The sequence below is a fragment of the Halictus rubicundus genome, chromosome 18 (genome assembly GCF_050948215.1).
Source record: "Halictus rubicundus isolate RS-2024b chromosome 18, iyHalRubi1_principal, whole genome shotgun sequence".
In the NCBI taxonomy this organism is placed as follows: domain Eukaryota; kingdom Metazoa; phylum Arthropoda; class Insecta; order Hymenoptera; family Halictidae; genus Halictus; species Halictus rubicundus.
Genome location: NC_135166.1, coordinates 5,245,196 through 5,267,225, shown reverse-complemented (window position 1 = coordinate 5,267,225; position 22,030 = coordinate 5,245,196). Strand labels below are relative to the sequence as shown.

General features: G+C 39.4%; 1 protein-coding gene, 1 long non-coding RNA gene and 1 other non-coding gene across 3 annotated transcripts in view; all 3 read left to right on the top strand.

Moving 5' to 3' along the window:
* The window catches only part of LOC143363058 (uncharacterized), a 35,554-nt gene extending 24,587 nt beyond the window's left edge, over positions 1–10,967 (top strand). Inside the window, exon 3 of the long non-coding RNA XR_013083723.1 lies at positions 10,729–10,967. This is a non-coding gene — a long non-coding RNA (uncharacterized LOC143363058). The remainder of the gene's footprint in view (positions 1–10,728) is intronic.
* A 5,221-nt stretch (positions 10,968–16,188) lies between these two features.
* Positions 16,189–16,270, top strand: Trnas-cga (transfer RNA serine (anticodon CGA)). The gene has a single exon. It is a non-coding gene; the product is annotated as a tRNA-Ser (tRNA).
* A 1,707-nt stretch (positions 16,271–17,977) lies between these two features.
* Positions 17,978–21,640, top strand: LOC143362803 (uncharacterized). Its single transcript, XM_076803257.1, has 2 exons — positions 17,978–18,422; positions 20,749–21,640. The coding sequence occupies exons 1-2, from the start codon at positions 18,245–18,247 to the stop codon at positions 21,471–21,473; spliced, it is 903 nt and encodes a 300-aa protein (XP_076659372.1). The 5' UTR covers positions 17,978–18,244; the 3' UTR covers positions 21,474–21,640.
* Positions 21,641–22,030: the final 390 nt, after the last annotated feature.

Below are 22,030 nucleotides of genomic sequence, written 5' to 3'. Positions count from 1 at the left end.
CGAGGGCCATTCGTGGGTACGGCCCTGCAATTTAGGATTTCGTATGCGAGGCGCATCCAATTAGGAAGAGTCGCGAATAAGGCGTAAAGTGAGGGGAAACCAGGATCGACGCGTCGCGTTACCGAAAATCGAAGGATCACAGTAGCGTGGGCTCTTGTCCTGATCGGTCGCGAGTAGTACCATACGAGTAAGCGTGAGTGCTATAGGCGAGATTAGCGAGCGGCCGAATTTCGAGCGATGGTCCCATGGGTCCCATAGGGTCCAATTCTGTCAAGCGCTGACATAGCAGAGGCCCGGGCAAACAACAGGGACGGCAAGCCAGCGCAGTGATCCTCTTTGATTTGTTTGGTGAGGTACTTTGATAATTTTCGCGTGAGAACGACTCGTTTCCCGTCTCGTTCTCTATTTCGTGTGTGCGGAGGCGTTTCACGCACTGTAAATAATTACCGAGGCTTCATTTCACTTACGGGACCCAGAAATTATGAACTTTGCTAAATATGATCCGGTCATTTTGACGAGAAAATGCCAAAAATCCCATTTTTAATGTTAGGAATTCACTGGTTCAAAAGTTATGTGTATTTAAAGTTGGCCGACTTCAAGCGTTTTTGACAGGTAAAGATGCCGCCATATTGGCATGTACTCAGATATCGTCCAATGAGCAGAGCCGTGAGAAGGTTGGTCAGAGTTAAGTGGGGAGGGCGGAAAAAGCCGCCTATGCTTGAAAATCTACGTTATCGACATCACCGTGTGCGTGTGCTGCCATCTTAACTAGTAGATATATAGCACAGTATATAGAAGAATGAAAGTTGCTACTTGTCATGCCTGTTTATTCTATCAAGCCGGCAATGTCAGGACATATCTTTTCTCAGGGACAACGTACGCGGATACATACAGAATTGTCCACATTTAGATGCAAACAACGATATCAAGTACAATAAAGTGAAAGTGCCAATAAAGCTGTAATAAATTTTCTACTTTATTTTCAACTATCCAGAATCTCCGACAGAAAATTCACAGAATGAGCCATTTTACTAAAATCACCGAGTATTTCTGAAACTACCGTCGATATCAACAAGAGCTTCAGATAAAAGTTACACGGATTCAAGGAATACAAATCGATGTTTATAATTTTTTCTGTAATTGTATGCGGTATAAAAATCGAACTTGTCTTTTCAATGAAATCGAATTCTGAGATATTCTGATTTTATGGGTACTTTCTTGGATGTCGTTTAGTTCAAACGGTTTGAATGAACAATGCACACTGGCGAGGAGTCTTCAAATTATGATCGAAGCTCATTTATTGCAACTTTATCTGTAATTATATCTTTCTCAGTAAAAACAAGAGTTTCGCTGTTGATACGTTATCAATAGCAATGATATTCAATCAAAATGAATAATCAATCAAGATGATATTCGATTATAAATGCTATTATTTTACAAAGACGACTAAAAGCGACTATTTTAATTATAATACACACATAGCATTCAAAATTGCTAAAAATCCGAATAAATACATTTCTGTTTTTTCCATAAAGTAATGAAAAATAGTTGCGTTTAGTGCTCTAAATGTATAATTGTATATGCGCGTCCTCTATCGTTGCAACTGAAACGGCAGAAGTTGCAGTTACTAAAATCGTCGCTAGATGGTGTAACAGATATTTGATGATCTAAGGGGCGCTGTATCAACCATCCGCTGCTACCGGGGCCTCCAAGCAGACTCTGCTGTTTTCTGCCATTGTCAGATTTGTCTGACTGGGCAATTATGATTTATCAATTCCATTAATTACGCGAGCAATTATCAATTCAACCACGGCTCCTCGCATTGCGGCTGGAACGGGGGACACATCGTGCCGTAAGTAGACGTGCGAGCTGTTCCGAAGCTTAGGGGTGCACGAAGACGGTCAAGGTGCGGTGCCATGATGTTAGGGTTGGTCGGATGGCGTGCAGGTGTTCCTGCAATTGTTGCACGAACTCCGACGGGTCCATCAGAGAGGTTTCGGCGAAGAATTCGCCGGACAGCCGCAGACCTACTGCGTAGACGAGGTCCTCCGCTGGCACCGCTCCGATCTCGGCCTTGACAGAGTTCCCGAGGTCAATCAGTATTTGTGGCAGAGCATCCATCCAGTTCCTGTGATTTTGTAAATGACAAGTTAACCCGCATTTTAGCGAACGGTCCTGGTCCTCGAGTAGGCCGCTACATTGAGGGTGGTGGGCCGTGGTCCTGGCAGTGTTGACCCCGCAGCTTCTTGAATGCCTCGAAAAGACCGCTTTCAAATTGTCGTCCTTCGTCTATCATTGTCTTCTGTGGGGTCCAGACACGAGCAATCCATGGTGTCGGCTTGACCGCCTCGATCCACCTCGCGAATCTGTCTATCGCTGTCAGCATGTACTGATAACCATAACGACAGCGGTCCAACAATGTCCACGTGGAAATGTGCGAAACCCTGGTTCGGCACCGGTAAGTGGACAATGGGCGCCTTTGTATGGCGAGAGACCTTGGTCCGTTGGCACTTGTCGCAGCTTCTGGTCCAATCCCTGACGTCTTCGTGCATTCCTGGCCAGATGAAATCCGTAACTAATTGAATCGAATGATTTAATGATCACGTATTCGATTCTATTACAGTAATTGGCAAAGTCGAAAAATCATGCTAAATTGTCAATAAGATTTTCATTTTCTATTATTGCTTGAGCTGCCTTTGCATTGTGATTAGATTACGAATTGTACCTTATCACGACTCACAATATTATCACGCGACAATACGATTAACCGTCTGTTAGGTCGTGGCCATACAGAAAGCGGCAAGTGGCAGAACATCTTATTTTTTATGATTATTACATGGGGAAAATGCAAAATATATGCGCAATATATGCAAATATATGCAAAATAAAAAATACACTGTTGGAATAACCTAAACACGATGTAAATTTCTGTCCAGGTCCCATTGGTCGACCTATTTTCTATAAAAATACGCATTTGTATAAATGTCCGCAGTCCAGTTATTAATATTTTACTTCGATGTTTCGATCAACATTATTTAATTCAACTTCGGCTAATTGAATTGTTCAATTAAAAGGAACATCATAAGATATCTCGGGCATGTTTCTTTAATGAAACCCTAAATATTTTGTGAAATTAAATATATTTAAGTCGCCAAGATATCTCGGAACCTGTTTCTTTGCTTAACCGGTTCTATCTTTTGTGTAAATATAATTTAAACACTTCTTTTGAAGGCGAGCCCAAAAACCTGTATGTAGTATATCCTGAAAGCTTTACATTTTTAAACCCACTACCTACAAATTATGCTCATATAAATTGATAATTACCCTGCAAGTTTCATTTAAAAATGCAGAATGAACTACGTAAATTCGCAAATCAAGTGAATATCTTTAGTATTTACGAGTATAGTTCCGAATAATCTTCTTTATTTGCTTGATTCCTTTCACGCGTTTACTATCTCCATAAGCCTCCATAAATACATAAGGTATTTTCGTGGTTCACTCTGTTCGCATACGAAATAAAACAAACAAGATAGAAAGCATTCCAGCAATTATTATTGTGCAGATTATGGACAATACTACGGAATTAAACAAATTAACTTATCTTTAAAAAGTAACAGTTCCTTAGCGAAAAAAAGGTGAGAAATTGTTTAAAGTTGAAGTTCCGAATAAAAAAGAAACATTTAAATGGCCCGTAAAATTTTAGAGGTGAACCTCACTCTAGAGCAACCCGCGGACTGTAGTGAGCCAACACTGGAAACCTAATTAAATAAACCTTCGAGCTTGCCGTGCAATATCGTGTCTCAACCATCACCAACTTTTCGTTTGTCGAGTGTTAGTTTCACACACTATCAATCATCCGTTTTGTATTATTATCGCGTGGTGCAGTCTATAATTTCAGTCGGCAACCAACGGCCCATAATTCTCGTTATTAGTCCACAGGCGAAGCGAACAGAATTTCTGACATTTTCCAAATGTTTTTCTGGCACAATAAATTAGCCATGCATTTGCATTGCCTCCCAGCGATTCGTTTAACAGTTTATAGACAGACCACGTCCCTCTTTTCCGCAAATACGACGCGACATTTAGTCGTGCATTCATCATGCGATAATGTACGTTTCCCCGGCGCACTCTAGGCGCGGTTGGACAACGGTCATTTAACAAATTTCAGGCTCAACTAAAGAAACTATCGCTTATTCTAACTTACCTATGGATTGCTATCTTCCGGGGCTACTAATATTTCATACAACACCGACAACTCGGTTAATTGGATCATTTATTCTGGATAGCGTCGACCCTTTTTCTCTTTTATATGTTCATTCGTGTTAGGCTCGCATGAATTCATTCGTTCACGAAGAAATCACACAAACATAGGTATAAACAATTGAAAGTAATACAGCGCAAGTTCAAGAAACGAGTACAGTGTTTACTCTATATATGTCCCAAATGCCTAGCCGATAAAAGTCCCGGAACGATCCCCACTGCAATATTTTTTCTACAATCACAAGGACATTAGAGAGGCTATAAAATTACGATTACAGAGCGCATGGTGAAGATTATACGGTTGATACAATTTTCATGGTTATTTACACAGTAAAGATTACACTGTTCACACAATATGTACTTGGATTAGGCTTTTTCTAATACGATATCAAGAAGGACATACTCGAAGGAAAAAGTCAAGTTGAATCTCGTTCGTAGATAGTATTAAATTAATCCTTCCAGCCTTTTAACCAGCGGTGACAGACACACGGAGAAAAAGAGGAATACGTAAAAATTGATACCTCGATTTCATAGCAGACAACGATCGAAATCGACTAGGTAATCCTAGACAGTGCAAGGTGAGTATTACGTCTCCATTGGTTAAGCAACGCAGTGTCTACTGTAATTTCAAGATCTCTAATCGTCTGTAGCCGTCTAGCTCCAAGAAACATTAATCTAGTCATGTATTAAGGTTCTCCTCGGTTATTGCAATTTAGTAAGACTTCTAACCAGTAAAAAGAATATTATAATCTTCTAACACTTTGCAATCGGAGAAATTCGCCTGGGAAATAATATACTTATTCAATACTTGTTAATATATTCACATCATTTTGGGACGTTTCCTAATTTTTTAGGCAAATTAAACATCCACTGATAACTGCATACAGTGGCTGTTGTTAATGTTCGAAACGCTTTTTCCCATCACCGACAAAGAGAGATAATTGAGACCAAAATAACCGAAAAGGGTAGAAAAGTGAAAGTGAAAAGTTGTGAAATTTACGTAGCGATAGTTGTTAAATTTGTCATTTTATATGAATATTTTGATATACCTAATTGAACGCCCTCTCGTGAAATCTTGCGCTGACACGAACGACTCCTTTCACTCGGATCGTGTCAGGAGAATGCTATCGCTCAAACGAGAAGAAAATGAAAGGCAGAAATAAGTTTAAAATCACATCGACGAAAGTCAACGATATACAGTCAGCCACAAAAATATGCGGACACCGACATAATTTTACCTATACGGTCTACGGTTTAATAATAAATAAAAATTAAAAAATATATTACGTTACATTACAGTATAGTTCGTATAAAAATGCATAAGTTTCTCGCTTAATGCAGCTGGTTTCCTCAGAATAATCTAAAATGTTTTCCAAATACCGCTGAATGATATAAACATATGATTGATCATAGCTTTGTTCTTATACGTACTATCCTCGTTACATATGTCATGTCGACGTTGGTTAGCATGATACTGTGCGATCCCTTCTATTCTATTTTTGTAACTCGGATCCAGTTCTGCACCATACTCGTTGCACATCTCCATCCGCGTGGGCCATACATTCTGCAAATGTATAAGCGACCACGTTGCCATGATGATCTTTTTGTGTTAGCTGCTTGCGAAACGATTCCGAACGGTTCCGCAATGTTCACCTGTTCCGAGGAAATGAATATGAACCGTTCCAATCATGTTCAATCAGATGAAATCTGAATTTCGTGACAGATAAACGTGTTCACCAAGCCGGTTGCTATCATGCTGTATAACAATTCCACACAAGCTTAGTTCGATTATTGACTTCGCTGGAAAGTTCGTATCATTTTTTTCTAACATCTTCGAGCGCAAAAATAGTAGTTAACATTATTTTAATTCTCTTAAAACATTGGATAATTTGTACTTCATTATGCAGTGAGAAAACTGCTATGAAGATTGGATGCATTTTATAGGTTTAAAATGGAGGATGATAGTGCGCATTTGCGGAATGTCAAAATAATAATATTACCATTTTTTTGAAATGTCTCTTTTTTTATTGAAAATGCCACCTCTGAATGGAAAACCCAGTAATTAACTTTCTGACTGAAAGAAATCCGAAAATGTCATAGCGACAGGTGGCTTTCTATGTGTATCATGAATGTGAAAGCCAGAAGCGAACGAGTGGGGAAATGAGTGACTTTAAAAAACAAGAGGTCGATAAATCTCTTTATAAACCTGTCCAGGTGGCCGTACGTAATCACTGCGCAAATGAAAGGTCCTGAGCAAGACAAGTTCTACCATATACCATATTAATTTCGGAGCTTGCAATCGATCCGATCCACGTAAGCTGCACTAACCTGGTGTCGTTTCAGAACGGCGCGGGGCACAGTGGTCGCAATCAATGAATTGACTGTCATTTGCTAAAAAATCAACTTTCTCTTATCACTTTGTAAATGTTCACTTTTGTGCACTTTTAAAAACGATGAAACCAATTGGATTTTTTTTAAATTTTAGTTACAAAAAAGCGTTTGAGTAAGTACCATTTTTCACCGTGAAAATGACTCGATAGCAAAGAATCCTTCGCGTTGACAATAGTACCTGCTCGGTAATGCGAAAACCTATTGATACCCTAACGTGTCGCCCTAATGCGTCACGCGCAGTTCATACGGTACACGCCTGAGGTGGCTCGAGAACAATGACCGCCAGGGGGAGCTCTTGGGGGAGCAGTATCAAAGAATGGTATCTTCTAGCCGATATATGTCCCTCGTCACCATTCCCTTGATCCATCGGTTGTATTAACGATGTAGTATGCGGAGGTAAATAAACTATGTTGAGGTGGCCGTCCTGTGGATAATTCAATGAAATTTTCTGCCCTGCAACAATAAAATAGTCCTTCGAATAATTCCATTTTCCAAGTGATACTTTCTGACGAGAGTATGTTTTCGGTCATCGTCGCCGCAACTGGCGCGACTCGGTTTCGGCAAAAATAAAACTACCGCACCGGTTCAACAGACTTCGGAACCCCACACGTCGACACTTGGAATGTAACGTTGTAAAGAGACCTTGGCGGGGAATATAATTAATAAACAAAAAAATTTGCGGCAACTTTCAATCGCTCGGGCTCGACCGGGCTCGAATCTCGTTCAATTTTTTCTCGCTTGCTATTCAATCCCCGCCATGCCACATAATTTAGACGCGCGTAGGTCTAGGCGATTGCGTACACATCGAGCCCTGTCACATCTCGTCACGTGTTTTTCGATACTCTTAACACGTTTATTACAGTACTGCTTCGTAGAAAAATGCTCGTAGACCACGGTTCTTTGGTCGCCGTGTACCACAGCAGATTGCGAAAAACACCGACTCGGTTATACAGTTGCGGACAATGGTTCAGGAGGAACACGAAAAGAGAAAGTAATTATTTATTTCACATGAAAAGTACAAATGGATCGTATGTATATTCGGTTCACATTATGTTGCTGAACGTATTAAATACAATATACAAAAGGAGAGGAAAATTGCAATACATTTTCATGGACAAAAGTTTAAGATCACACATGAGGAAATTACTTTTAACGGAAAGGATATGAAATGTTTATTTGAGTTTTGTGTTTTGTCCAATGCGCGTTATTTTGTAAAGCCTCAACGCAGCTTCCCGACATCAAATCTGTTAACTTTTTACACAATGGTCGCTCGCATCGTGATTGGCCAGGACAGCGTAAGATTTGTAAGAGGGAATCTAATATGATATTTGCAATGTTCTTGTAGACGTGTCTAGCCTGTCGCGGCTTTGCTATAGACCGTAGAAACTGCGCCGTCTATTGGACCGTCTGCGTCTGTCGGATAGACCGAACAGCAGACTATCCTCCGAGCAGAATAAGAATACTTTCTACTCGAACTATGCCTTTCTCGCGGTATTAAAGTCAGGGAATCTCGGATCTGCGCAGGACACTCGTTCGATCCAGGCCAGAGCCGAGGCTCAAAAATAGTTTTGTAATTGAAATTCAATTGAATCGAGCCCGGCGGCATCTCGCACACATCCTGCGTTGCGAAAGTGTGCTACGATGGACAGATAGACAAGCGATCCAATCGAGAACCGTTCGTTCCAACCAGAAGTAAGACCGAGTAACAGCGGTCGTTACTTTTGCCGTGCGCTCGACAGTGTTTCTGCTATCATTACGGCTCTTTCGAGCGAAAGTAAGAGATCGTTCCTTTCGTATTGCTCATACAATGAGAAGCGAAAGTGGTATTCTTCCAGGCAACATCGTCAAATTAAAAATATAATACTGTAGTAGCAGTGTGAAAACATTCGTTGCTGCGGCAACTTCTTACGGAAAGCGAAAAGTGCATTCAAAAAATGATTATTAAGGGACCGGGATAGTCACGTGACTTTTGCAGAGTCAGCAGGTCGGTAATTGCTGTATAATTTCCGTTCCCAGCCTTCAGACACAGATTTAAGATCCGTCTTGGTCTTGATCCGGCGGGTCTTAAGTCTGTGATTAAACTTGTCACATTTTTTGCTCTGTATTATCGAGTATTATGAATTCTGATGCCAGAAACGTGCTTCAAGTTTCTGGCTTTATTTTCTAGCGCGCGCTACTCTCGATTTCATCCAGAAAACTCATCCAATGGCATAAAAATGCTCGGATTCCACGGCATGCACATCGTTAATTTTTGGCCTACTTCTATCGCTTGTATTACCAAATATCTGCATAATCTCGTCAGCTCGTGACCAGCGCGCGCTAGATTGAACCTTCCTCTTTCGAATGAGCCCTTTCCCAGCGAAAAATATTCTCATATAAGGACGAAAAGTTGAGGCACGTGAAACCATTTTTCGCCCATTTTTGTCGGTAACGTGGTCACTCTACCTTATCGCGAATCTACGGAGTCTTGGCTCTTACTCGCACACACTTGCACAGTGTCATCAACTGATCTTTACGGATTAAATCTGATCTTTACGAACACCCCGTCAAAAATGTTATTGTAATTGAAACTGAAGTTTGTAATTGTAATGTTTTTTGGCAAAATGACCGAAAATATAAAACTGTTATAATTATGGAGTCTGGAAGAATGTTCTAATAGAATGTTGAAAGCCTGACGAAGTTGCATAGTATCAAATTAATAAATATCAGCTGTTTTCACGAATCCAAGTAGCGTTCCAATATTTGCGAAAGGGAGTACGTTCCACGTTGAATTGAAACGACTGTAGACAAGTCGATAGGATAGGATAGACAGGATACGGTAGATACTTTGCTCTAGAATCTACTCTCGACGCTGTTGTGGGTGAGAGTCAGAAAACTGGGCCTCGCGTACTCGGAAAGAATGTGAATCTAACGGGTGATCCGCATTTTAGAGCCCGCTCACATTCGCTTTACATATATGCATGCGTTTTTATACGTTGATTTTTAAAAGCCGGGTGCCAAAACCGGTTTATTTGGATTTTATAAAATACGGAAACCGATTTTTACATTTGGAAAACGGGTTCTAAATATTCTAGATTAAATAAACTTATTGCAGAAGCTTATTGTAATAAATAAAACTAATCTGTATGAATTAAGTTAATGTTTGGCATACGTTTTCACAAAACATTCTATTATGCTATTCTGTGTCAGAAATCAAGGGAAATCAAATTTTATAATATAATATTCGTTTTTGTATAGGGTATATTTTAAAATACGACAAATTTTATGTTGTTTTTTTTTTGGCAAATTTTATTTTGTCGCTATTTTAAATGATTACAAGTAGATAAACTGTTGGTTTTTTATGTACCTAACAATTCGCTTAGAATATGCAACGATCAAGAATGAACAGGCCATTCTTAAATAGAGCAATGACCGTGTTTACCTGCCGAGCCAACGGTTGCTTGAACGACCGGTTGTAGAATGCTATCATTCCGTTATTTTTATGAAATGTTTAGAAAGGTGTTCCAAGCATAACACATTTACAGAAACAAATTTTTCTAAATTACTAAAGTATACGTTAACTCCTTAAGTTTACTTTCACAATTTCGAAGTTGAATTTTGTATTGTATTTTCTTACCATTTTCTATCTGTGTGGATGATTACCAAGCTTACGCAGATTAATAATCTTTTTGCAATCTTCAAGAACCACAACGGTTATGTTCATAACAGAATCAGTGTGGGTAATTAAAACAGGCTATTTTTTGTTGAGGTGAAACAGTCCCTGAAATAATTGTAAGAGGCCAAGAACCTAACACCCAGTATATATTTTTATCTACTATCTGATTTTGATTTATTGGTATGCTGGTTGTTTGCATATTTCGAATCGAAATCAACATTTTGTCAGATCCTGGTTAAAATGGAGAAGAATTAGTAGCCGCCAAGAATGTAATGGTGCTGCCGTCGGACACCAAGTCTAAGTGGACGGCTCAAGTCGTAAGACAAATGAAGAACGCGATGTATCCCTTTTCGTGTTTTTGCCCACGCCCCCTTCCGGTTTTTAACCAAGATCAGCTCTGCATAATCCACCTCTGTTTTTAGGAACGGTGACCCTAGCAGGCGGGAGGCTACCCATCAGCTGCTCCAGTGTGCGTCCTCTTCATCTGACGCAACGATGGCACCGGTTCATGTGGCCCTTGGCGACGGTACGACCTCGAAGGACCCAGCAATCCTGGCGTTGCGTGGCCAGTGTCAGTGTCGATGTGCGTCCTCCGCCCACGGCAGCGTTAGCGGTGACTCGTCTGGTAAAATCAGGGGATGAGGACTCCAGGACCGTGTAGTGTAAGGGCAAAAGCTTGACCAGCCGACTTTCTGGTGAGGAGTCGCTTGATCCAGCTCAGTCACCAGCGAATCGGTCCAGAGATGTTTCTCGACGTCCTTCCACTCCAGTACCTCGAGCATGTGGTGGAGCTCCAGACGAGGCAGAATAACCTTCTTCAGGGATGCCACCCTGGTCTTGGCTGCGCTCAGGGTTACTCATCCCTCTCCCTCAGCGGTGACGGTGCACACACACACCACAGCATCGTGGACGAGTTGGGATGCGTCAAAGAACCCATTGAGCTCCACAGCGGTCGTCGGTCCAGGCACGTCAAGCCACTGGGGAATCCGGAAATCGTCAAGCCTCGGAAGCTCCTCCGTGAATCGGCGCCATTAACCCTCTTCCTAGGCTGGGATGGCTGAGGGCCCCATAAGCACCCAGCCGAAAGGGGTGAGCTTGTCTGTCGGTATGTCTCTGGGACCGCTGCGGGTACCGTCTTGAAGGAGGTGGCCGCACTCGTCTGCCCCCAGGATAAGGTCCACGCGAGCTAGAACGCCGAAGTCTGGATCCAGAGCGCAAGTCCCTCGAGATGCGGCCACGTTTGCGACGTGACTCGATGAGCGGGTAGCCCACCATCATAGCGGGAAGCGTTACTTCCTCCCGAGGTGTTATTGTTGAGGAGGAGGACGGCGAGTTGTTTTCGATCCGAGTTCAGGAGCGCCTGATCATGCGAGTTAATTTGGAGTGCAGAAAGGTGAATATGATCTACAGAAGGATTAATTTGGAGTGAAGAAATTTATCTAGACTCCGAAAACTCATCCACTAATCAACTAATTCTGTTTCCCCCAGAGATTAAGCTTTTCTAATACAACGACTGTTGTGTTGATTTTACGCATCTTCTGCAACATACGCACATATCTTGTGTGTATACATTACCTACTACATACACGTTCAATACGCCCTCACTTAGAAGCTATACGTGATACAGTGAAGATTCGACTTATGACACTCCCGACGTTCCCAGCTACATATTGTCACCCGGACACCTCACACCACTCGAGAACCGGCGCGACGCGGCCACAACATTGTCGCGTATATCGGTGTGAGGCTAGAAGACCACTACTAATCCAATTACAAAACTTCTTTATTTTTCATTATTTTTTTATGAAACTTTTACCAACATATTCGTGGCATTTTTCCGATTAAAATGACACCAAATATGATATAATTCCGATGATATTTACTTGTGTAACAAGCATTAAAAGTTTCGAACACAGAGAAGGACAGCGTATGAGGAAGAAAGAGACGCGACGAGTCGAAGCGTTCGGAAAAGATCAAAGCTCGCGTGAGCGCAGGCCTTTAAATGAAAAATGTAACTTCTTTATTATTAATTATTTTTTTATGAGACTTTCACCAATGTATTCGTGGCATTATTCTGATTAAAATGATACCAAACGCGTTATAATTCGGATCACATTTACACTAATTTTTCGTCAATGTAATTGTTATGGGAAGTAACTTTCATCGTTCATTATACAGGTAAATATCATCGGAATTATATCATATTTGGTGTCATTTTAATCGGAAAAATGCCACGAATATGTTGGTAAAAGTTTCATAAAAAAATAATGAAAAATAAAGAAGTTTTGTAATTGGATTAGTAGTGGTCTTCTAGCCTCACACCGATATACGCGACAATGTTGTGGCCGCGACGGTTCTCGAGTTTCGCCGTCACCACCTGGGACGCCGGCGAGAAACGTCCGACGTTCCCCGGATTTGTCACTCTGAAGAACCGAAAAAGTGACAAAACTCTAATGTTTTTTCCGTGTACGTGATAACGTGTAGGCGATTAAAATTCGTTAGACTTTTATCTTTGACAGTTACTATCACTAGGGAAACGCAATGCTGTGATAACGATCTCGACACGGTCTTTGCCCGCGTATAATTACGGTAGTCTAGTCTCGAGTCGTAAATCTAATGACCATTAGTTTCATATAAACCACTGTTTTAAACTGAGCTGCTGAGGAAAAAATGTAACAACTCGAGGCCATCAGTTTCTTATCTCACCTTGCGCCGTGAAATATAACGCGAACCTTTGACATTCACTTTCTAACGGAACTAATGCATGCAAATAACAAAAATAGTTGGAAACTATGCAAATCGCGTCGGCAGGTAGTAGATAGTTCAAAGAGAAAAAATTTGATCAGGAAACGTACGGAAAAATGTGTGCTTAGAGTAGAGAATTAACAGTATTAGCATTAACGCTTCTACTTTCATCTACAACTTCTCAGTATTTCCTTTATGATTTCTCATATTGTCGCAACAAATATGGCCGATTAACACGGGAAGCAAAGTAAAATAAAAGTGAGACAAAAATCATCGACGGAGCTAGTAACCTAATAGTCAAATAACCCCGTTCGACATTTTTAACATATTGGCAGCTGTATTTCCATAACGTTTAGGTGTAGGAGAAAGTAAATACCACAAGTTATGGTTAATGTATCATACTTCTACGAAGTATTTATTAAAAACATATCAAGCACTTGTCACGTCGCTCACCTTTCCGAACCTCCAACGGAGGGACTGAACCGTAGGCGACACCTGGTATTTACGGCCCGAGAGACCGGGCTACGCACGGCCACAGACGAGGTACAGGAGTAGACCAATCACCCAATGTATTTTTTTATCTCACGTATCCTACCATATTGGAACTAATATCCTGGAACTAATATCACAGACGAGATGTAGGAGTACGCCAGTCACCTCATGCTGTTTCGTGTCGCGCGATATGAAATACCAACTCTACCCAAATAGAAGAAGCAACTGGTGAGCTAGGTCACAGCACAAGAACATAACTCATGAGTCGGGAATATTAGTGAGAATCGAGTATTTTGGATACTCCCAATAATCATGCAAGTTACTTTGTATCTCCGGTACTAATAGCCATTTTTACTGGAAAAATTAGGTGGTAAGATAGCCAAGGCAAAAGAATTCTTGTAATCGTTAAACAAGCAGAAATAATAAATTTATCAATAACTGCTATCACGGCGATCGAGATCTACCGAAATTAGTTGGGGCGGCAGGAGTTGTGCACCGCTGCGCACCGCGCACCTGATCTTGGCGAGCGCGCTCAGTCAGTTAGTCGAGGCGGGCACTCAGGAAGGAGCGGACGTACTGCTGGACCGGAAGGACGATGGACTACCTTCGAATTGACCAGAGGTCCTCCAGAGCTGCCCTAGCCAACATTTGCCTATCTTGGTCTACCTTTAGCTAGCTTAAGATGGGCCAGAGGTTCTTGAATGCTTTCTTCGTGTACCTTGGCCCACCTTCGGCAGCTCTTTGTAAGTATCAATTTAAATATACAGTTTCTGTTTTGTTTTTTTTTTAATACGTGTAAATTCAACGAACGCCGTCAATTCTTATTTCTGTATTTCTAATTGGAATTTGCACCTGGATTATTCAAAAGTCCCTATTCTTAAAATTGATACTTCTTTTAAAATTGGTATTCCTCCAATCGGAGGTCCCTCAGGGGTTCACTCGCGGGTGGAGCCGTGTTCTTCTACTGCTTAATTCCTGTTTGCTAGGCCGCACTCGTGTGCGGGGTTAGCTTGGCTCTCGTGAGCTGGTGTTAGGTTTGCTCTCGTGAGCGGGTTAGATTCGTAGGCCGTATTCGTGTACGGGGTTCAGACTCGCATCGTTATCATTTATAACAGGTATATGGTCTAAGGTTCTCATGGATCTAGTTGCAACACTTATCGTTCGCCAGAGTAGAGGGCGTAAGAAATCTAGTTGTTGTTAACGATGTCGGTATTTCAGATAGTGAGACACGAAACCCCACATGGTGACCATGCCACAAACGAGGTATAGAAGTAGACCAATCACTATATGGGGTTTCGTGTCTCACACAAATACAACATATTTTTTTATTTGACCCGAGTAAAAATGACCTCACGTTAACTCACACAAATTGATCGCAAACTGATCGCAAACTCACGCAAACTCATGCAAAGTGGTCGCAAACTCACGCAAACTCATGCAAAGTGGTCGCAACTTTGGATTGCCAACGTTACACGCTTGGATAAGGTGTTTGGAAACTGGTTTATGCATCTCTTGTCGTCTGACTGTTCAGAAGTGGCAAATCAGAGATGATAAGGACAAAAATGAAGTAAAAAAGGGAAACAAACTATCCAAGAAAAGTTCAAAAGACTGATCGTTTATTATTTTTTCATATACTGAACAGAGTACAAAGAATGCAGTAAAATGTTTTGTAAAATTCATAAACTATATCGAATTGTCGATACTAAAATGAATAACTTATGAAGCAACATGTACATCTAATGCAGGATAAATTTCGATGAAGATTAATGCTCTACTAAGTACTAATACTCAAATGTTTTAATAGAGGAACAAAGAGATTAAAATGTCCGGGGCTACCCGCCGTTTATTTAAAAAGAAACTAGAACAAAGAAAATACTCAATAATTACTTTCAGAATTTCTTTGCAATTTATTCTTATATTAAATTTGTGTATGACGATTATTTATCGATTCTGCATTAGGTCTGTACGGATTCTCTGTACATAGGTTATGTACAAGTTCTGGGCTGGTTCTGTATCAAGATGTATAGTTAGTACTAAATCAATACATCGGATACACAAACGGTCTTTCAGGACGCCAGACAGGAAATTACTTCGCTTATACAAAGAAGTCGACGATGAATAAAGACAATGCTCGAAATTGATTCACACAATTGGTTCATCAATTCACCACGAGGTGAAATACAAAAACAGTAGAGAAAAAGTTAAATGAGAAACATTAAACAGAAAATATGCTGGTTTTAAATTAATACTATTATTTTAGTATTGTAGTATGCTAGTACTTTTTTTTGTATACCTAAATATTTGTATTGAGATATTTATAAATCAAAAAGCTATATTTATTGTTAAGATTAATTTGTCACAAAAATAACATTCATCCAGTATTAGGCAAGCACACGATGTTAAATAACAATATAAACATTTTTTTCATTATTTTCTAACACGACGTAATATTCAAATTCGTAATTTTTGGGTTTTCGTGTTGCTTCCTGACTTCCATATTTGTGACGACAAGAAGTGGAAATTGTAATTAAACGTCACTTACTATTATGTCATAAAAAAAGATAAATGAATTCCGTATGAAGATACGCGGCAGGGGTTGCTCTTGATTGGTCACCCTCGGTATACAAACAGTCCACAAGGGGTGAGCAGCCGTGGCCGAGTGGTTAAGGCGTCTGACTCGAAATCAGATTCCCTCTGGGAGCGTAGGTTCGAATCCTACCGGCTGCGAATATTTTTTTTTCTCCCTCATGTTTTAACAAAGATGAAACTACTCGATCTTTCTTATTCTCCCATTTTCTATCTCGAAATAGTGAAAAACAACAAATTAATCGCAGTCTGATTTTTACACTGAGGATTTTTATGCAAAATAAAAATTATCCAAGTCAATTTTAACAAATTGAAGTCAAATGAAAATATACTTTCTCTTTCAACCGTCTCATAAAGTCGAAAACAATGTAACAATATCCTTAAATTCTTCGATTGTCTTTCCAGTTTTGTACTTGACCTATTCACTTTGTCATAAATGTCAGTGTAGTCGTTACTCTACATTATCTACTGTATTAAGTTGAAGAAACATTTATATCCACAGCTTTTTGTCATAACATTGTAGAGAAAAACATTGACCACAAGTCTAATCTAGATTTCTCAGTCAATCATACTTTTTTTGTATTAAAAGGTTATAGATAATGAAATTTGAGAATATGAAATTTAAGCATTCGGCAGTTTGTAAATAAGAGATGTCTTTCGACAATGTTTCAGTGTTTACATCAACGGAACCCTAGTCGAGTACGGTAAGCAAGAAAATAGTATTCGTACGTTAAGTTATGCTTTTTTTTGAAAGGATGCTTTTTTTTTGTTTCTTCGTAATTCGAAATTCTTATTTAGACAAATATTTTGCCCAGCTCTGACTAGAAAGTATATAATGGGATTTTGGGTGAGACACCCGTAATGAATACTGCTAGTTTACATTAATACGAGAGAAGCTATATGTTAATACAATAAACAATTTACTTCATTTATTGCGATACGCAAGGCCTCGTGGCATGCCGCGCTGCTGCGCTATACCGCAAGAAGATGCTCAAGGCTCGAAGGGACTCTCCCGCGCTTAGGACACAGACACGCATGCGCATAATCATCTCTCCTCGCAGGCACGTACGTACACGTATACGCACCCTCATTTCAGAAAATTTTTAGTTCAGTTTTTCTTCACAGTTATGAATATTTAAACCAGACTTGGGCATTATCCAAATCAATTATTTGAAGAATAATAATTAATATAATATATTATCTTATTTAATTACATGCTATCCGCGCTAATCACGTGTAATATTATTTGAACAGTCAATTAATTTTTCTTTATATTATTTCGTTAGTTGACATTTATTTAAAATAATTTTTCATTTTACTTTCTATTTGATCAAATACTTTTTCAAATAAAATCTCAAATACTCATGTCGACTGCGTCTGAAATTCAAATTCTATACATAGCGTCTCATGCATGCAACTTACTTAATCATTAATTTGGTTCAACATTTTATTATTTGCTATTGTATTTTATCAAGTATTTGAGATAAAAAATTCTTCGGAAATAATTCGTTTGAATTAAACGTAAAATAAAAATACCTTTTTGTTTTAGATCAAATAGAAATCATAAACAATATGAAATAATAAATTATTTCAAATAATTCTTTGTTATCTTATTTGAAATAAAATCTGCCCGACTCTGATTTGGACCGTAAAAGTTTTACTGTGCGAATACTTTTGTGTAGTACTGTACGCTCATTCCGATTCGCGGCGGTGTCGCGTTGCTGTCGCGACGTTGTCGCTGCGCGATTCGGCGAGCTTTTATTTTTAATGGTGCAGCGTTCATGATCGTGCGATCTCGCTTTAGCCCGTGAGCGAAGTCGTGCGGCGTGGCCGTTGCAGAATCGCGGCGGCGTCGCGTCGCTGTCGCGTCGCTCGTGTGCTTCGGATGGTGCAACGTTCACGATCCTGCTAGCTCGCTCGCTCGCAGGCGGGACCGCAGCGACACCGTTCTACGTAACGGCATCGCGGCAGTGTCGTAGCGGTGTCGCGACGGCATCGCAGTAGTGTCGCGTCGCTCTTATGCATCGGTCCGAGTCGCAGGCGTCGCATAAACCACGAACAATCGAAACAAGAAACATTGCCGGAACTAGAAAATAGAATACACATATTGCAGCCATGGCTGACGTACCTGATATTGAAATTTTCATTGAAGCGATTAGAAGGCACCCAGAAATATGGGATGCTTCGTGTGAAAAGTACGACAAAAACCAGAAAATCTTAGCGTGGTTTCTAATTGGCAAACAATTTTACCCTAACATCGAAGAAATGTCCGAGTCCGAGAGAAATAGCATCAGTAAGTTTTTTTCTTTTTACAAATCAGAAACGTTGCATTGAGAGTCACTTTGTTATCTATCTGTACTTTCATTCATTTTATCATGGATCAAGTACTAACTTTAAAAAAAAAACATAATTGTCAAATGTTATCACGATATATACGAAAACAATTGCATGTTCTTTCTGTACAATCTATTCATTCCTAATTACACATACTAACTGCACTATACAAACCAGAAGCACCGTTGCCACTGATAAAACACTCCATGGAATTATCTTGATGCGGTCTAATTTTGGAGAATGCACTAACGCTATATAATATTCAAAAAGAAAAGTAATTTTACGTTTAATGGCTTCGAGAAAGTTTCTCATTATTATTCATCATTTTTTATAAAATTTACTCATTCCGAATTTGATTAACTATCATATTCTTTTCTCAGACCACGTCTATGTCTACAAAGTTCAATATGCAGTGGTTCGTAAAAGTATTCGAATACTTGTTGTTAAAAATTTAAATTATTGGATCGTCCTATAAGTAATGCGAATTTTTCCATTCATTAGGGTGGTCCTTATTTTTTGACGCACCCTTTAAAATTATGACATTTAGTGAAAAAATTACATTCAAAAAATTTCTGACTAATTGGGCAAAAGTAACCCGTGCCGCATTTGAGTTAAAGTTTACAATATTTAACGACTTCACGTTAACTTCGGACGTGTACGTGTCCTCTTATTTCAAAAGTAGAATATTTTTTAATAAAAGTACTTATCATTTTTTATATATAAAATAGTAGTATTTGTGTACTACTTTCAACAATAGAAACCCCCTTATCAATTATATAACCTGCACCAATGGAAGCCGTATCATCCAACCTACTCAAACAGGATGAATGCCTGGGAAGGGATCACCCCATGGAAATGACGATCGAGGAACCAAGAACGAACGCGGAAGAAATCGACCTAGAAGAGCTATCATTGTTCGATTAGAATAACACTCTCTGATAACACTCTCAAATGCTATCGTTAATCCAAACCTTAGTTTAGTTACATTCCATCAAGGATACGACTTCTAGATTATGGAAATGTAAATTAAAACTATCGAAATACGAATACAACATTCAACACAAACAAGGCAGAGCTAACGCCAATGCTGATGCCTTATCCCGAAATCCCCCGGAAATCGGCCTTTCCTACAGCCTTTGCCGATCAAAAAACCAACTAGAAGGAAAATCTTATCAACCTGATCGGAGGACTCGTTCGTGTTTGATACAAGTTATAAATAAAAGAAGCCAAACGAACCAAGTCAGCCGGAAAAAGGAAAACCAGGAAAAGGAAAATTTCAACTAATATATCAGACGATTCTCGAACCGCAAAGGCCAACGGAAGCAGAATACTTTTTACCGACTTCATTCGCGTATTCAACTTCATTACGTACTTCAGCACGTAATATTCGTTAACATGAGCGGCAACCCAATCAATAAAGGAGCGGAAGAATTAAAAGAAGCTAACCAGACTGACGAATCGAATACATACCCAGAGAGGTTGTCTGGAACCTTTGGAAATTTACTTTCTAAGGGGGATAGTTCCGTGATTTAGTCATCAATAATAATTAATCACTAATTCAATTTTTTGATGATGTTACACGGGAGATAATAATGGATATAATGCTAGCCACTATTTTAAGAAAATATTATGATTATGCATTGAGAGCGTCTGTTCAAGAACGTTAATCTAATCTAAACGTAAAAGCTCGCTCACCATAGAATAAGTAAGCTATTAAAGCTTAAATAATGGAAGGCCAAGAGTCCCACCAGAGCCGATGCCGAACACGCGCACAACTTAAGTAATGGGGCGCGACCGACGAAGGGTCCTTAGTTCAATAGAAATCTGTTGAAATCAGATCCTGGCCACTGTAAAGTGGCGCGACTTCGTCAGAAAAATGATTACGAGGAACCATAGGATAGGAACCATAGGATCTAGTTTAACTCTGCAGATGTCCAGCTAAAGAACAATAAAGCGATCAGTCTATAAAAGAGGCAGCTTCTCTTCAGGACCAGTGCAGTCCAGTCGATTGAACATGTCGATTCCAGTCGTTTAAACTCTTATTAGCAAGTATTCGAATATTTCCGTGAGCCACTGTACAGTTTATATCTACAGTGATACAATCATTTATGGTTTAATTACTCACACACATTCGCCATCTAAGACTCCTAAACAGTTTAGAAAATTGGAAACTTTTTGGAAACTCTTTGATATTTCGAGCTTTTTCTTTTTAGAAAATACGAGGAAATTTTCTTACAATTCTAAAGTATCTGTAAAAATATTTTAAATGTTAATTTTAATTACAGGTAAAAAATTAATTACTAAATGGAAGAATATTAAAGACGCATTTATGAGGAGTTTACGAAAAAGAAATAGAATTGGTCAAGCAGTCGATAGTGGAAGGCAGTACATATATTATAAACAACTTTCATTTTTACTAAAAACAAAGAATGCAACGAATGCCGGAAACAGCATAGAAGGTGGGGCTCTACTAACGCCGAAGACAGAAGACGAAAGCTCAAACTCAACGCACAATGACATTATAAATACGTTAAATGTGCATAACAACATTTCAAACACTCACAGTATACATGACAATACGAACTCAAGAAATACTTTGAATGAACCGCAAAATAAACGCCGCTGCAAAGAAACGTTAGAACAATGTTTAATTAATCGCATCAATACACCGGTTACACAATGTACACAAAACAATTACGAGACACAATTAGACGAGGACAGAGCTTTCTTCGACTCGTTACTGCCGACGGTACGATTATTTAATATTCATAAAAAATTAGAATTTAGGACAGAAGTATTAAAATTAGTTAAAAATATGATAAATACTAATCAACCACAATACACTTCGCAATACACTTCCCAACACTCTAACACTTCTTCACAGACTCAAGTACATCAGTCATCAGTACCACTCGTAAGACACTCTACACCGAACAGTTCATCAAGTAGCATTGTATCTATAAATTCACATAATGGATGTACAGAAAATTTGAATTTAGATGATTTATAATATACATAATATACATGATAGTTCGCTTGCGTTAACGTTATTGTTCTTATTAACCCTTGTCGGACGTATGTCACCATTTCGGTGTCGCGCCCAATGTTACCGATACTTCGCGAATTTACGCGTATTAGCAAGAACTGAACAGTACGTATACTTCATTTTTACTGCGGGTACTTGCGGGTACCAGGCAGGAAGCCTGGTCTACTCCTATACCTCGTCTGAGCTTGTACAGAGAAGACTCACCGCACGACAGTGGCACCTCTTGCGGTTAGATCCGGAAACTTGTTACCAATTGGTTCTCGAGTCTACCACTAGGTAATGCAGACTTAAATTACTGGACGTTACCATGTGCGATAACATGGTTACCGATGCGCAATCCACAATACATATAAACATTTATATTGTATTTTAACACAATCATTTTATGTAAGAATCCACAATAAATAAATAAAGACAATATAATGAAAAGACGTATCTGCGTATATAATTATAGAACCCTTAATTTTCCCGAACGTCCTACATGTCGTTCAGTTATACTACTGACTTGCGTGCCACCTCTT